Genomic DNA, 17,837 nt, shown 5'->3' with positions numbered 1-17,837 from the left:
CCTGTGGTTGGGATGTAAATGTTTCCTTTTGGACTTTATTATTCTGTCTGGGTGCAGGTCAGATGTTAGTGATCTGTTCTTACAGTTTATATGGTTTTATATTTTTGTAAAATGGAGAGTAAATGTACGTTTTAAGAAAGGAGAATTGCAATGATCCGGAAGCAGAAGTAAGCAGCATGAGTTTAAAAAGAAATAGCGCAGATGCAGAAAATTAAAAAACAAAACAAAACAAACAATAAGGAGAAATACATTCTTTTCGTTTCTGCAATCGGTCTACCGGACCACAACAATAGTGAGTGTTTATTTTTCTTTTAACAACAGTACATCTGACTATATCTTATTGTCCCTACTCTAAAATTGCTCTTAATAAATCTCCCTGATTTTTCCTTCTTTGTTGCCAATATGTTCATAGACACTTTTTAATATGTGAGGGAGCGCGCACGGGTGTGAGCGCTCGAGGTTTGGAAAGGGAAACAATAAATAGTCATCACTGACTGTATTGCTGTCTGAGACATCTCTGCTACGACTTCACTTCCTCTCAAATGAGGCGTTCTCCTAAAACAGCTAAAAGCGCTGGCATGCACAATCGATCTGCACATAGGTCCTGCTCCTTCCTGTTTATTGACCAATAGGAAAGGAGCTGGACCAAGAAGACAGCCTCCTCATTTGCATAATGAGGCAGAAATGCACACGGTAAAGTAAAAAGAGAAGACAAGGAAATGACAAAAGAACAAATGCTTGTATAAGGAAAAGGCAAAACAAAATATAAGCATTACTTGACGAAAATGCACGTGTAAGTGTAACATATATTCAAAGTATTCAAAATTACTAAAAATGACTAATTATGATTGAGTGAATAATGAAAACAGATCAGAAAAATTCTTGGGTTCGACTGCTGGAGGGAGTGGGAATTTGTAAAAACACAGACAAAAAAATTGTGCAAAATTAGTGTATTGAATAATATTTACAATATATACAGACAAGTTTCTTAAATAATTCATGAAATCCCGAGCTCCTAGATCCAATTCCGTTCGATTCAGTCCACAGCGATGATGAAAGTATAGCAGTGGCGTATATACCTTCTACCAGGTTGGGAGGATTTGACAGGATGTAATATTTCACTTGGTTCGATGTGTGGTTTAGCTCGCTAGTCTGGTCCACTGGGCACAGACAGTCAGAATCCCCAGATCTGAAACAGGAACCTGGTCTGTGTAAAAACAGGCCTGACAATTAACCCTTGGGTTTGTCAATAATCATACATGTACATGCTTTTCCTCTTATCACTATAGTGAATGAGTTTATATTATAACCATGATTAAACTCATATGAGTACTCAATATTCATTTCATCTTAGTATATAATAGATGGTGTTTTACCATTCAATGTATTTTCAATTTAAATGCTTCATTAAAATGACAAAACATACACCAACAAGCTTGAGCAATAACGTGAGGCTAGTGCTAACATACTATCTCCCAACAAACAAACAAACAAACACTCACCAGCTCCCTCTTGTCAAACCGTATGCATAATGGAGAGTTATGATCCATAATTATACCTCTGAAAGTTGATAGGCATACAAGTGAGAGAGTAAAATAAACATTTGCTAGAGACTCCCAAAACTTTATAATTCTACCTGCAGCAGTGATTGACAGTGTCTCCCACCCAGCCTGGTGAGCAGCTAGCGTCCCAATAGACGGCAGCGGCCATACAAGCAGCAGTTGTTCATTAAGATGCCAACGTACAGCGGTCATGTGACTCAAAATCACACAGAAACAGACACTGAATGGTGTCTGTTCTTGTATATTGTATCGTTGTGCTTAAAATAAATTAGGGAAAGGAGGATTTTATTTTAAAATAAATCTTTAAATTAATAAAAGTGAATCTAACAGAAATGGGAAAAAATTGCTCTGGTTTCGTAAAGAAAAGGAAAAACAAAATATATCTATTTCTGCTTTTATTTATTTATGTCAGTTTCGGTCCTCCATAGTAACCTGCCTCTGTCTGCTGGGGGAGCCTATGAGCTCCTAGCCTGATTCTTCTTCTGCTGTTTTTTGTTGTTAAACCAAAACAGAAGAATCAGAAAGTGAGAACCTCTGCACCATCTGTTTATGCTTTCATCTGACTGATAAAATAGAAGATTATATGTTTTTTAAAAGTTTAAAAATAATAATTAGAGACAGACATTGAACCTCTCCTGCTCTGAAAAATGTTTTGAGCTGCGCTGAAATTAAACCTAAACTTACAGTAGACCTTTGTAGAGCATCCTGAAAAATGTGTTAAAGTGACAACGTTCAGAATTTTTTTCATGAATAACATTTTTATGACAGAATATACTGGGTGGATGTCATTTGTTAAGTTGTGTGTGAATCTGATTCTGTCAGACTCTGCCTTACTACATAAACTTCACAACATGTTAACACCACTAATACACTGCCTGGCCAAAAAAAAGGCGCCACCCAAAAAAAAAAAGTTTACACACTCTAATATTTCGTTGGACCGCCTTTAGCTTTGATTAACAATGCCACATTCACTGTGGCATTGTTTTGATAAGCTTCTGCAATGTCACAAGATTTATTTCCATCCAGGGTTGCATTAATTTTTCATTAATTTTGCATTAATGATGGTAGAGTCTGACTGCTGCACAAAGCCTTCTCCAGCACATCCCAAAGATTCTCAATGGGGTTAAGGTCTGGTGGCCAATCCATGTGTGAATATCATGTCTCATGCTCCCTGAACCACTCTTTCACAATTCGAGCCCGATGAATCCTGTCATTGTCATCTTGGAAGAAAAAACTCCATTGATAGAATAACCTGGTCATTCAGTATATTCAGGTAGTCATCTGACCAACAGACAACAAGATACTGTTGCTGAACCTAGACCTGACCAACTGCAGCAACCCCAGATCATAGCACTGCCCCCACAGGCTTGTACAGTCGGCACTAGGCATGATGGGTGCAACACTTTACCTACCTCTCTTTTTACCCTGATGTGCCCATCACTCTGGAACAGGATAAATCTGGACTCATCACATCAGACCACATGGCATTCTTCCATTGCTTCAGAGTCCAATCTTTATGCTCCCTAGCAAATTGAAGCCTTTTTTAAAGATAATATAAGATAAGATAATTTGTTAGTCTCCCATAGGAGAAATTTGTCTTGGAAACGGGCAAAAAAACACAATACAACAATAAAAAACTAATCTCAAAGGACAATAACCATAAATAAATACATAAAAGCACAAATGCCAGATCGGCAGTACATCCCCATAACCATTTCCATACACATACAATACATCCTCTACATGCTACTCTTGATCACCGTCTGGACCTCCTATTACTCTGCCCAGGCCCCGCTAGTCGGCCATTTATCAGGTTAATGGAGAGTGGTACAAATGAATGTTTCAGACGGTTGTATTTACACAGGGGGACCCTGAATCTTCTGCCTGAGTTCATAAGAACATATTCTGATGCGAGCACATGTAACCCATCCGACAAGATGTTCTGAGCTTGCCTGATGGTAGCCTGCTCAAACAGGTGTTGTGGAGAAGATAGATCTGGAGTGTTAATGATCTTACTTGCCATCTTCACCAGACTTTGAATTTGATTCTTTAATTTAACAGTAAGATTTCCAAACCATCCAGTAATGCCATATCTCAGGATAGACTCGACAGTTGCCCTATAAAAGCTCAACATTATCATTTTAAAAACGCCACATAATCAAAGTCGTCTAAGAAAATAGAGATGCTGGTGAACCTTTGCACATACACTTGCCACATGAGTGCGCCAACACAGATCGCCATCTAAGTACACACCTAAATATTTAAAAGATGTAACCTGTTTAATGGAGCAGCCATGTATGGCTATGTGATTCTGGTCACTGATTGATTTAGGATCCAGAAATAACTCAACAGTTTTTGAGGCTTTATGACTGCCGGGATTATCTGTTAAAAGACTCTGGATAACAGTATCATCTGACAATTTTATTATATACTGATTGGGGTGAGAGCTGACCTATTCATTTGTGTACAAAATAAAAAGGTAAGGCTAACTGACACAACCTTGGGGGGGCCCTGTGCTACTTAACTTGGAATCAGAGAGAACTGAATTGTGTTTTACTTGCTGAGAGCTTTTTGATAAAAAAGAGTAATACGACCTTATTAAAAAAGGATTAACCTTTAACTGTACCAATTTCCAGAGAAGAATGTTTATATGGATGGAATTAAAAGCTGAACTAAAATCGACAAAAAGAAGTCTGGCATTTGCTGTGGAGTTCTCCAGATGCTTTAGTGCAAGGTGCATCAGTGTCAAAATAGCATCACTGGTACCACGACTACTAGCATAAGCTAATTGAAAGGGATCCAAAAATGGCTGCACTTCCACTTGTAATAGCTTCAACATGAGTTTCTCAAATGATTTAATTACAATAGAACTGAGCGTTACTGGGCGATAATCGTTATCAGTATGCAATTTTTCTTTCAATCTGGTACCAAATGAGTGTCCAAAGAGATCTGAAAAAGTATAAGCCAAATTGGAGAAAGTTCCTCTGCAAAGTTCCTGAGAAGGAAAGCAGACATATTGTCTGGGCCAGTTGCTTTTCGTGTGTTTAAACCTATGAAGACTTTAATTACTGACTGTAAATCAATTACAATTCTGCTCTCAGCTCCACAATTTACATTCTCCAATATTTGCCAACACTCCCTAGAGTCATCAGTTTCAAATCGTAAGTAAAAATTGTTTAAGTCATTTGTTTTGCATTCTCATTTAGTGCAGCCAGGGCCTTCTGCTTGGAAGCCATATTAGTCATGGCTCGAATAGAGTCCCACATACCCTTGGTGATTGAGTCAGACAGTTCATGTTCCACCTGCTCCTTATGCTGCCGTCGTGCTGTTCTCAGCAGCTTATTGAGATTTTTCCAGTTAGCCTCACTGATTAGTGGTTTTCTTAAGGCTACACAGCTGTTCAGTCCCAATCCCTTGAGTTCCCTTCCTATTGTGCATGTGGAAATGCTCTTACTTTCGCTATTAAACGTAGCCTGTAGTTCTACTGTTAATTTTCTTCTATTTGATTTCACCAAACATTTAAGTGATCGCAGATCACGATCATTCAGGATTTTTTTCCAGCCACATTTCTTCCTCGAAGACGATGTCTCCTCATGATCCTTCCAGTTTTTATTAATGCGTTGGACAGTTCTTAACCCAATTTTAGTCGTTTCTGCAATCTCCTTAGATGTTTTCTCTCCTTGATGCCTACCAACGATTCGACCCTTCTCAAACAGACGGGCATCTTTTCCACGACCACGGGATCTGTCTTTCGACATGGTTGTTTAAGAAATGAGAAGCAACTCATTGCACCAGTTGGGGTTGAATAACTTGTTGCCAGCTGAAACATAATCATCTATGCAGTAATTATCCAACAGGAGGCTCGTACCTATTTGCTTAGTTAAATCCAGGTGGCAGTGTAAATGCTGATAGACTTCTTACAATTACTTTGAAAAACAGGGGCGTTTACGTTTTCTATTAACTCCTCAAACAGAGCAGGACAGCCACTGTCTTTTCTAAAAGCTCCCGTTGGTGAGCAGGAAGCTCCTGTTCAGATCTGTAAATTCCCTCTTGTGACAGACTGTAGCTGTTTGCTGCTGCTGTTAAAACTCTCTGAACTCTGAGTCCTTAAAAGGGGTTTTTAGATGTTTTTTGAAATTGTTTCATAAATCATCTAAAATAGCATAGGAAGACAATCAGAACCAGTAGCTGAAGCAGAGTTCAGAGAACATTGTTTATAAAGGAACTGAAGACATCTCCATGTATTTCTATGGGGAAAATATTTCTAAATAAAGCTAAACAATTCAAAAAGTTTTAAAGTTACAAAACCAAATGTCATAGCACACTATTCCTGGTTGAGCTGAATGTTTTTGTCAGGATTTGGGTTTTGTTTAAGTTATCCTTAAAGTTTTCTTTTGTATTGGGTTTATTGTTTCTCTTCTATTTTTGGTTAGTTGTTTTTTTGCTATTTTTGTTCTTTGTCCTATTCATTTATCCTCAGCTTATCACTTGTCTACCTGCCATGCCCATCTTCACTTGCCCCAAGTTTGTAATCACTCACCTGTGCCCACTTCTCCTAATTACCTCCTGTCCAATCTGGTCATCTCCTCCACTTACTCACTGGTCCGTTGTCACTTTCAGCACAAAGCTTTCAGAAGTAGTTTGATTGCAAACAACATACAGAAGAAACTATAAACAAGAAAAAAACAGTCAACTCTGACTCATAGAGACAGAAAGTAATGACAGAAGATTAAAACTACAGCTGATAATAATGAAAAAACCTTATTCAGGACTGAAACAGGAAAAGGTTTGAACCTTCACAGCTCCTGTGGTTAATGATGCTCCTCATCAATCACTTGAAGAAGAAGACAAAGATCAAATTGAGGGAACACGTCGTCTGTGTCTGTTCCCATTCTGATTGGTTTAATCACAGCTCTGCTCCATCTTCCAGCTGAATTGAGTCCCAGGGGCCACAGTGGCTCCTCATGTCTTCTTTATAACAGACATTTGAGGTAGAATATGGGGAGTGACAGGTCATCAGTCATTAAATTAATCCATCATAACGTTAAAGGTCTTTCATGCAAAGAAGAAGCCTCACATGAACACCATCCAGTCACTGTCTTCTCTGGGCCAGAGCTCATTTAAAATAGACTAAGGTGAGGTAGAAAACCTGTCTGTGTCGGACGGATTTAAATCTGAAATTCTGTTTAAAAACCACAAACCAGTTCAGATCTCTCACCAACTGAAAATATTTGATGCATCATGAAATAAAACATCCAGCAAAGAAGAGCCAGGACTGTTGAACAGCTAGAATCGTCCCTCAGATAAGAATGGGACACCGTTCCCTCCAAAACCTCCAGCAGCTGCTCTCCTCCGTCATCTGGTTTGTTTACAGGCTGAAGAGGAGATGCTTCACAGTGGAAACAAGGACCTGGAACAACTTTAGAGATGTGTTACTGCCATCAAATTCAAAATTATTATTAATTATTTTCTTTGTTTCAACATTTATGTTTACTACTTTCCACCTTTGCAACCTTTGACAATCATTGGATTGTTTTTATTTACATTTTACACAACACTCAGAACTGGGGGTGTAGATTGTACAAAATATTTGTTTAAAAATTTGCCATTTACTATTCGGTCAACTCTGTTAGCAAAATATCTCATGAACCACAAGATGAATTTTTATTAAACTTTCAGGAAATAATTATTGGGTATACAGTACCTTTACAACTTACTACTTTTGGAGCCAACCCATTTCAAGATGTCCCCCACAGCGCACCTTGAGCTTGACCTTGAGCTTGACCTTAGAGAAAACAAAAAACATCTATAACTCAATCCATTTTACAGTTACTGAGCTAAAATCTGGTGTGTAATAGCTGACAGTCATATCCAACACATATTGTGTGTAGTTGATTGTGACATCTAGTGGCATCACATGGGATCATGCATAATGTTATTTTCAAGGTTTGACCAAAACTGCAACAACTTTGTGATTTCCCATCATAAGATGATCTGAGTTTAAAACTGTTGCACGAAAGGCCTTTCATTTATATTTAGTTTCCTCCCACAGACAGACAGTTTGTAGTAACTCTGAGCCTCCCACTCAGCAGATGAACAGCGAGGACAGAAACACTGAGAGCATTCAGCTGCTCAACATGAACCCAGACAGAACCAACAGAACACAATCTGGTTCCTACACACACCATCCTGCTGCTGTTCCATCCACTGCTTCAAATAATGAGCCTTCCAGCGTTATGAGGCCTGAAAAACCAACCGACCCACTACTACTACTGTGATAAAATAACCAAGTGCTGTAATTTAACCAGACCAGAACAACAGCTGTTCTGTGCGACCAAAGGCTACCTCCGTTAAATAGTCACTGACAGCAGCACAGACTTGGATGACTGTCTGTCACTTCTCCATCAAGCCCTTCCCTGCTACAGATATCTGTCTGGTTCTTTGTCTTAGTTCGGACATTGTACAGCATAAAAACAGACTAAGATGCAGGTTCACATCCATGACCCCGTAGAGCTGAGGTGACTGTGATAACCTTTATCACAAAAATGATCAATAAGGACTGCAGGTAATATAGACATCTAGTATAGATGCTGCAAACTTGTTTTTACCATCTTGTGATATACAGACTGATTGAATTAAACAACAACTGAATTTTGTAATACAGGACCAGTGTTATTGACACTAATATAAGCTGAGTGTGTTCTCTGTGTCTCCCTCTAGGTCACTCCAAGTCTGTGCCGTTTGATTCTGGACTAAACAAACTGCTGAAACTGAATAAACTGATTATTTAGCATAATTACTCGTTTCTGGAAGGTATAACTTTACCTAATGGTCAGTTGTGGGTATTTTTTTATTTTCATGAAACATTTTCTGACATGCAAAAACTGAAAAGGTTACATTTTCAATGGTTTATGAACTAATATGACATAATACTCACCAATGAAACTTAATGCCACATTCATTGAAATGCTGGCTCTGATTATTATAGCAATTAAGACAAAATATTGGACTACGTATTTGAGTTTAAGTTTTCTGCTCTGATATTTATGGTCTGCTGCCATTCTGGCTGTAACACATAGCTTTTCACAAAATGGTGGCACAAATTCTTGTCTCAGTAGCATAGATTGTGCCAGCCTTGCTGGTGTTTCTTTAGTGAAGAAACACACTGTCTTTTTGCTGATCCATCTGCCACTTCAAATAGTCCCTAACAAACACATCGTCCCCTTTGAAATACTGGTTTGATGTCCGGAACAGATCACAGTTAACCCGGTTTTATAGAGCTCCCTGAAGGAGAGCCTCTAGGAGGAGCTGGAGAGGAAGGTCTGGGTTTCCCTCCTGGACCTGTTGCCCCCCCTCAACCTGATCACGGATAAGCAATAGAAGATGGATGGATCCTTCTGCTGGGAAATTTCTGTAATGGATTCAGGGATGGATTCCTTTCTTTTGTGATTTTTTACGCATCTGGCGTAAAACATTTGCCAAACATTTCGTGCAAAGTTTACTTTCTGTTGCAACCCCTGAAGAAGGGAGTAGCTAAAAGAAAAAAAACAATGTCATTACCACAAGACTTCTCTCACAAGAAAAACAGTCAAACATTGAAAAGTAAGGTTAAATAAGAAGGAATAGTCAGAACTTTCAAAAAGATTGTAAAAAAAGATTTATGAACTGAGATTTAAACCTGTGACAGTCACCAACGTGCTGCTCAGGATGGGAGACTGTGACAAAGTGAAGATTCAATATAATCTGCTGGCTTCCTTAGATAGATAACTTTTACTAATTGGCTTTTTATAATGTATGTGATGTGTTTGTACAGTGTGCTGAGATGACTGGTTGTAATTTGGTGCTACATAAACAAGTTGAATTGAACAGAACTTAAAGTGGTTTGTTAAACCGTTGTGTATCGTCTGCTCTGCCCTCACATGTGCACATGTGCTATAGCCTCCCAGATAGCAAACAGAAGACTCAGTAGGCGGTGTATGTTAAGCGTGATTTACTGAGGCTTGTATTTGTAAAACTGTAAACAAAATACAAACACAATATTACTGCTAATAAGTATTTGAAACAATATACAGACATTTTTATTAAACAGACTGAGACAGTAAATGCTATTTTGGCATTTTCACTTCATTTTCATCTCAAATTTGTCATGAAGAGATTGCCAACGTTTCAGACAGACGGTGCACAATAACATGCTTCTTCCCAGCCAGCACAACCACAGAGAGTCAATGAGAGCCCATTTTCTGACTTCTTATGAAGCATAAAGCAGTCTACGCTGAGTCAAATATTTTTGTGAGCCTGGCTTTAGTACAATGAGCTCAATGTAGCATCAGACATTGCTTGAAACTGAGCCTGACACTGATTAAAGATCTGTGTACCCTCTTTAAAACCTCCCCCCAACAATCATCTATAACTGAAGTCTGTCTCCCATACAGTTTTTAACACAGTGGAAGAGTTTGGAAGGTGAAAAATATTTGAACATATGGAAGAAATTGCTCCTCTCATTAAAAAGTTATGAATAAAAATGTTTAGGAAAAACACTCACAGGAAATCAAAGAGATTCAGGCAAGAATTTATGTAGGAAAACATTATACTCACAATGATGATATATTCTCAGTTAGCTGCCATATTCCCCGGTTTGCCTCCCAGCCTTTCTAGGTGGAGTTTACATGTTCTCACCGTGCACAATTGGGTTTTCTCCAGGTGCTCTGGTTTCCTCTCTCAGACCAAAAACATGCATGTTAGGTTAGGTGGTAACTAAATTGTCCCTAGGTGTGAATGAAAGTGTGAATGGTTGATTGTCTCTCTGTAGTCATTATCTACATTCATTCTTATCAAGCTATTTCGGACCATTCAGAAGGTAATACAGGTATTTATACTTTTACATCAGTGTGCCTCCATGTCAGTACACAACAAGTCTGTCCCACTTAGTTCTGGACTAAGAACTGCTGAAACTGAGTAAAGTGATATTTCTAAGTAATTACTCAGGTTTCTGGAAGGTATAAATTTACCAAAGTATTACAATGGTTGGTAATTAATCACTCAAGTGAAGATATTTTTTTATTTATGAACTATATATAATATATACACACAATGGATAAGACAAACTTGAAAAGGTCACATTTTCAAGGATTTCTGAACTAATATGTAATAATGTTCACTGATAAAATAGAATGACACATTTTTTGAAGTTGAAGTTCTGATAATTATAACAATTACAAAACATTGAGCTTCTTGACTGAGTTTAGGTTGTTTCCTCAAATGTTTATGTTCTGCTATCATTCTGGTAGTAACTAAGGACGCCTCATAGCTCCTAGCAAGATGGTGGCACAGATTCTCTCCTTGTTAGCAAAGACTTCACTGTGCCTGTGCATTCCAGTGTTTCTCTAGTTCCGTGGTTGGTTTTATTATTAAAATAAAAACCTGCTTTATTGTTTAATTTTAGCATTTTAAAGGTTGATGTTTCCACCAGAACAGCTGGTGATATATTGAAATTCTATTTTCAGCAGATTAGTTCACATGTGGAGCTGCTGTGAAGGGACAGAAATTTGCAGACTCAGAGTGAGGGAAGGAAAAAAAGGAAGCAGATTTCTGTAGAATCACCTGGGTCTGTGCAGACTCATCTGAACTCAGATTCTGTTTTGTGTGCATGTGTGTGTGTCAGAAACATTTCCACGTGACGAAGCAGCCTAATGTCCTGCAGCTCACTGACTCACCAGCAGATCTTTTCTTTCTGAGTGTGTTTGTCATGACTCGAATCAGACCTTAACTATGTGTTCAAGGCCACATACACTCTCTCTCACACACACACACACACACACATTCATCTTGACAACTGGGAAAGAAATGAGTTTTGTCCTTCAGAAAAAACGTGTGACGTCATGCTGTCTGAAACATATCAGCCAATTAGAGAGGAGATACTGTGACTCATCATCTGAAACTCATGAGCACATGTTTGACCTGTTAGCTGCAGACAATCAGTTAGTGGTAGCTTGGGTCAATCAGCTGCAGAGAAGAGCAAGTTCAGATTAAAAAAGAAAGGTAGAGAGAAAAAGATCGGGAGGAAAAGAGAACAAAAAAAAACTCCATAACTCACAAAAGACCTTGCATCTATCTTACAGTTCTTTTAAAGATATTAAAAAGAAAATACACCCTTTTAAATTAAAAAAAGATAAAAAAAACCACATTACATATTACTCCTTGTCATTGTTAAAGTAAGACTAAACCAAAATGTAACACACCATTGAGCTAGAGAAACACTGGAATGGCTGGCCCAATCTATACAAGAAGATGAGAAAATGTGCCCGCATCTTGAGAAAATCTTTTTGTAGCAACATGAGCGTTCTGAGTTACTATCAGAATGGCAGCAGACCATAAAACTTAAACTCAGCAAAGAAATCCAGTGTTTTGTAATTAATTGCTATAAGTATCGGAGCCAGCACTTCAAAAAATATGGCATTATGTTTTATTGGTGAGTATTATGTCATATTAGTTCATAAACCATTCAAAAGGTGACCTTTTCAGCTTGCCTTGTCCATTATGAATGTGTATGCTAGCAGAAAATATTCATAAATCAAAACATACTTGTGCTAAAGTGATAAACTACACACCAATTTAATATTTAAAAAAGGTTATACCTTCCAGAAACATGGTTAATTATGTAAAACTACCAGTTCACTCAAATTCAGCACATCTTTTAGACCTGCATCAAATGAGACCAATTTGTACTGTATTGACAGGTAGGCAGAGAAAACACTAACAGCCTTTATTAGTGTCAGTAATACTTGTCCTATATTACAAAATTTAAAAAAAAGACTTCTTCTCAAGATGGCTGCCAAAGATATTGCCTTCTGCCATCAGTAGCTATTGCAATGTTTATGCCAGTGTAAAAATACTGGTTCCAGTCCCTGATTCAGCAGCTTGTAGAACCTCCTTTAGCATCAGTGATTCTCAGTAGTGGTTTTCTGTAGGACATTGTCTCTGAAATGTTGAATAATTTTCACCCTCTCTTCTTTCCACCATTGCTTTAGGTCATTGAGGTTTGCAGACATTGGTTTCTGCTCTCCTCTCTGAAGGTTTGACTAGACCAGGGGTGTCAAACTCCATTCTTCGGGGGCCACTCTCCTGCATGTTTTAGATGTGTTCTTGCTTTAAAACACCTGGTTTAAATGGATGACTTGTTGCCATGCTCCTGGAGAACCCGATGATTTGGTGAGGAGGTAATTAAACCATTTGAATCAGGTGTGTTGGAGCGGGAAAACCTAAATCTCTCAGGACAGTGGCCCTCGAGGCCTGGAGTTTGACACCCTTGAACTAGACCATTGCAGTACCTTGGTTCTTTTAGTTTTGAGTGGTTCTGTTGTAGATCAGCTGGTGTGTTTGGGATCATTGTTCTGTTGCATCATGACCCAGTTTGGTCCAAGCTTCAGCTGTCAGTCAGATGGCTTAACATTTCACTCCTGAATCCTTTGTTCTACAGAGGAGTTTATGGTTGTTTCAATGACTGCAAGGATCCTAAACCATCAGCCCTCCACCACTGTGCTTTACAATTCTTATGAGGTGTTTGTGCTGATATTCTATATTAGCTGATGTGCATTATGGGTAAACAACTGTACTTTGGTCTGGTTTTGTTCCAGAAGTCTTGTGGTTCCTTCATACGAAACTTTACAAACCTAAATTTTTCTGTGTGTGATAATCATCTGCTTCTCACCCTCTTGACTCCCGTAGATCAGTAAAGATTAACTCATATCTAACACATCTGAATGTAAAGATTTTTCTAACATAGATTTTACTGTGATTGTTTATCTGAGTGTCTGACTGAAACTTGTCACCATGCAGTGTTCCACTTCTCTCAGCGGTTCACCACCGTGGTGCCAGAGAGCTGCATGCTGATTCTGTTGGGTCTGGTTCTGGGTGGGATCGTCCTCATAGCCAATAAGAAGCAGCTGTACCAACTGGACCCTGCTCTCTTCTTCCTCTTCCTGCTGCCAACCATAGTGGGCGATGCTGGGTACTTCATGCCAGCCCGGCTCTTCTTCGACAACCTGGGAGCCATCCTGACATACGCTGTGGTCGGGACCCTGTGGAACGCATTCTGCACCGGGTTCTGCCTGTATGCCGCCAAACTGCTGGGCATCATAGGTCAGTGATGGGGTCAGAGGTCAGAAGTGTGCAAATCTTCAGGGCAATTGTGTCTCTCTCTGTACAGTGTTTACTGGGGTTTTTACATCTTAAATACACAATTGACATTGAACAAATATATACTCTTTTGCTTTTCCATTAACACTTTTGCCAAGTTTATATCCAATTTTTTTATTGACTGCATCAAGGACTGAAAGGGTAGTGGGCATAAAACATGATATGCACCTTTTACACTGGCTCTAAAGGTCCCGGCTCCACTCTACTCGGCTCGGCCCCGCCCCCCGCAACATGAGGAGGCATGTCTCTGCTACTGACCAAACTGGCCGTTATAGAGCCGAGCCGAGTAGAGTAGAGTGGAGTAGAGCGGGACTCCTGAAGAAGAGCCGGTGTAAAAGGGACAATAGATCAGACAGGATTAGCAGATGGTCATCAGCATACAGGGCTACAGGGCTAAAATAGGACTTAATGGGCATCCCTGACTTGTAGAGAAATATAAGCAAAATTATTCAGAATTTGTACCATTTGTTCTGACAGCTGCCTGAGGGGCCATAAGTATTTGAGCCTGAAGCAACACCTGGGTTATTACTTGGTAGAGAAACCTTTGTTGGTAGGATGATTGTTGAGAGTGATAGTTGGTCATTTTACATTTGTTCCATTTCTGAATAATGACTTCTCACCTTCTTGCTAGTGGTTTTGCAGTCCATTCCACTCTTGTGTAGATCTACTATCAGGTCCTTGAAGTTTGTCAGATCTTTGGTCTGACCCATGGAGGTGGAGAGGTTAGAACTGAAGAAAGTGATTCTGTGGGCAGTTGACCTTTCCCTTAGTGACGTGTAAATCAGTTTGTAACTTTTATGTCTTTGTTTCTGGATTTTTAGTCGACAGTCTGTCACTCTCTGTTAAAATGAAATATACATAAAAATTAGAGACTATTCATTTCTTTGTAAATAGAAAATTTTAGCAAATCAGCTGGGTATCTAAACATTATATTCCCTACTGTAATAAGGGGAAACAGTCTTCTCATTTCTGTGTGTTGACATGTTTGTGTGTGTGTGCAGACAGTCATGTGCAAGCTGACTTGATGGACTTCCTGTTGTTCGGCGCCTTGATCTCGGCTGTCGACCCTGTGGCAGTGCTGGCTGTATTTGAGGAAGTCCATGTTAATGAAACACTCTTCATTATTGTGTTCGGAGAGTCACTGCTCAATGATGCCGTCACAGTGGTGAGACACACACACACACACACACACACTCACACTTTGTACCAATGTGGATTGTTTTCAGTACGTCTGCAGAAACAGTTTCTGATTCACTCATCTAACATCAGAAGTTGTAGCTGGACAAAAGCACCTATTCATTTAGTTTCAGATTTCTGACTTCAGGTAAAAAGAGAGGGGATATTTACAAGGAGAGAATTAAAGTATCACCATCTTCAGTTAAATAAACACAGGAAATATTTGTAACTCAAGACAACTTTTATATGGAAGTACTTTCAAAGGCCTTCTGTAATAAAGCATTAAGAATAGTCCCAGTAGAATCAGTCCAGAAGTCCACAGGCAGTGGGAGTTAGATGTAGGATTGTGTTGGAGGCATTAGGAGCAGAGGTATTGTCTGAAGGTAGAAAGAGACATCCTCTGATAGACTTTGGTAGCTCCTTCCACCATTGTGGAACCGCAGGTGAGAACAGTTTGGACTGAGACTGCCTTGTTTGTAGGAATGGTAGAACCAGAGATATTCCTCAGAGGTCCAGAAGGATTATCATGCTATTTGAGTTTAAATATCTGCTGCAGAGACTGAAGTCTCTCCGTAGCCAGCTTTTGGGACTTGCATCTGATTCAGGCAGCAACGGGGGGCCAGTGGAGCTCAATGAGGAGTGAAGGAACATGGGTCTGACGCTTCTGGAGCTTCTGTAGGGGTTCTCTTCGTTTCGGTATCTCACTATGGGACATGCCCCAGAAGCTCTATTACATTACACCAGTCCTGACTGGCCAACAGAAGTGACGTCAGCTCCGGGAGGAGGCCTCCTCCCAGTATAAATGCCTGACGTCACGCAGATGATCTTCAGTCTAACACCTCTTCTCGCTCCCAGAAGCGACTCTCAGACGGCAAGTACAGCAACTATTGGGCTAGCTTAACTGTTCACAGAGCGAGCTAACAACTCTGTTGCCGAACGCTTCTCAATAGCTGTGCTTAGCTGCTCTGAGCTTTTTTTTTCTGCCACTGGTCTGTCATCAAACAGCAGCAACTGAAGCTGGTCACCAAACCAGCTGCACCCTTCCGCTTCAATTTTAAATGCGAGCACTGTGCACGGCTTTCTCTCAAAACCCGTTGGCGCAGGCTAGCGTGCCAAGCTAGCTTGTCGGAGATTGACCCTGTGCTGTGGGTATCCAACCCTCCGCCACCGGCACCTACCTCGACTGGTGATGGGAGAGCACCCTTTGGCTGGAGCCAGTTGGAGCAACCAGCTCGACGCGGTCGCACCACTACTCGATCCGGAGGAAGATGAAACCGACCTCCCGGATTTTAGCAATTTAGCGGCTGCAGAATCTGACTCAGAGGCAGAATCCGTTAGTCTCGGGTCTGAGGAAGATGAGCAGGACGGCGAGACATTCTCCATCCCGCTTGCTGCAAAGCCCATGGAAGCCGGTGACACCCACTGCAGCGGCCCCCCAAGCCCGACTGCAGCGGACCTGCATGATGTCTGTAGGAGAGTAGGAGAGCAGCTGCAAAGCTGGGCATTGAATGACCGGAAACTCTCATGGAGACCACCACATCTCGGTATGAGGGGAAATGGCTCCCAAAAGCAAAATCCTCCACCAGACAGCTGCTGATGGCTTTTCCAGAATGCCTGGAGGAAGCAACCCAGTCCTGGAGTAATCCGCTCACCACCAAAAACCACGCTCAGGGAGGGTCAGCGCTGGACTTGACCGGCATGGAGGACAGCAGGTTTTTACGCCTGCCTCCCGTGGAACTGCAGCTGGCATTTCACCTGCATCCATCACAAAGATCAACAATGACAGCAGCAGGACCAACCTTCCCGTTCAAGGCAGATTCCTTTCAGTCAGCTTTGAACGACAAAAGCTTCAAAGCAGTGGCGGCATCGGTGAAAGCCCTGAACGCCTCATCTCTTCTCCAAGCGGAACTTCAGGAGCAGATGGCGAGTGCGCCGACCGCAGATCTGTGGGACGAGCTGTGTGTGGTGACAGACCTCTGCCTGCGCCTCCACAGAAACGCTGTCCAGGCCTCAGGGAGAGCAATGGCCCTGATGGTCACACAGGAGAGAGCCAGATGGTCACACAGGAGAGAGCCAGATGGCTGAATCTGTCTAGTCTGTCTCAGAGAGAGAAGAACCAACTCCTCGACACCCCGGTGGACCCGAAGGGCTTATTTCGGCCCCACCGTTGCAGCAATGCAAAAACGCTGTGATCCTAACACAAAAGGTTGTGACCACAGATGCCTCGTTAACTGGCTGGGGAGCCACACACAAGGGCAGGATGGTAAACGGTGTGTGGAGCTCACAAATACAGACAGCTCACATAAACTGTCTGGAGCTCCTGGCCGTGACCCTGGCTCTGAGACATTTCCTGCCCTTCATCAGAGGGCACCATGTTTTGGTCAGAACAGACAATACGACTGTGATTGCATACATCAACAGACAAGGGGGCCTGCGCTCACATCATTTACACACGCTGGCACACAGACTGATGATCTGGAGTAGAGCTGCAACAACGAATCGATAAAATCGATAAAATTCAATGATTAAAAGCGTTGGCAACAAAATTCATTATCGATATGTGTCGCACAATTTATTTTATTATATATTATTATTTATTTATTTATTTAATTTATTATTTTAACGTTGTCGCGGAAACGGTGACGTCACCCGCAGCGCGTTGTAAAATCTGAACAAACTCGGTCCTCTCTGTATGATGATGAAGAAGCTACAGCTCCTCTTCCTCACTGCAAACTTTCTTTCTGCTACTCCATTACCGGTTTGGGGGGCATGTTTTACTCACTGCAGGTTAGAATCTGCTGAATAGGGTTTTGTGTTTAGTCTTAAAGTTGTTAAGCAGCAGAACTAGCTCTGTGAGCTCTGTTAGCAGCAGTTAGCATACAGGAAACTGCACGCTGCTTTCAG

General features: G+C 40.7%; 1 protein-coding gene across 1 annotated transcript in view; it reads left to right on the top strand.

Annotated features, from left to right (window-relative positions):
• The window catches only part of slc9a5 (solute carrier family 9 member A5), a 49,875-nt gene that overhangs the window by 4,220 nt on the left and 27,818 nt on the right, over positions 1-17,837 (top strand). The window contains exons 3-4 of the mRNA XM_017434875.3: positions 13,398-13,700; positions 14,759-14,922. Coding sequence (XP_017290364.1) covers positions 13,398-13,700; positions 14,759-14,922 — 467 coding nt within the window. The remainder of the gene's footprint in view (positions 1-13,397; positions 13,701-14,758; positions 14,923-17,837) is intronic.

This window comes from Kryptolebias marmoratus, linkage group LG15, assembly GCF_001649575.2.
Source record: "Kryptolebias marmoratus isolate JLee-2015 linkage group LG15, ASM164957v2, whole genome shotgun sequence".
NCBI classification, from domain to species: Eukaryota; Metazoa; Chordata; class Actinopteri; order Cyprinodontiformes; family Rivulidae; genus Kryptolebias; species Kryptolebias marmoratus.
The sequence above is the reverse complement of the archived record's forward strand: the minus strand, read 5'-3'. Positions and strand labels throughout refer to the sequence as shown.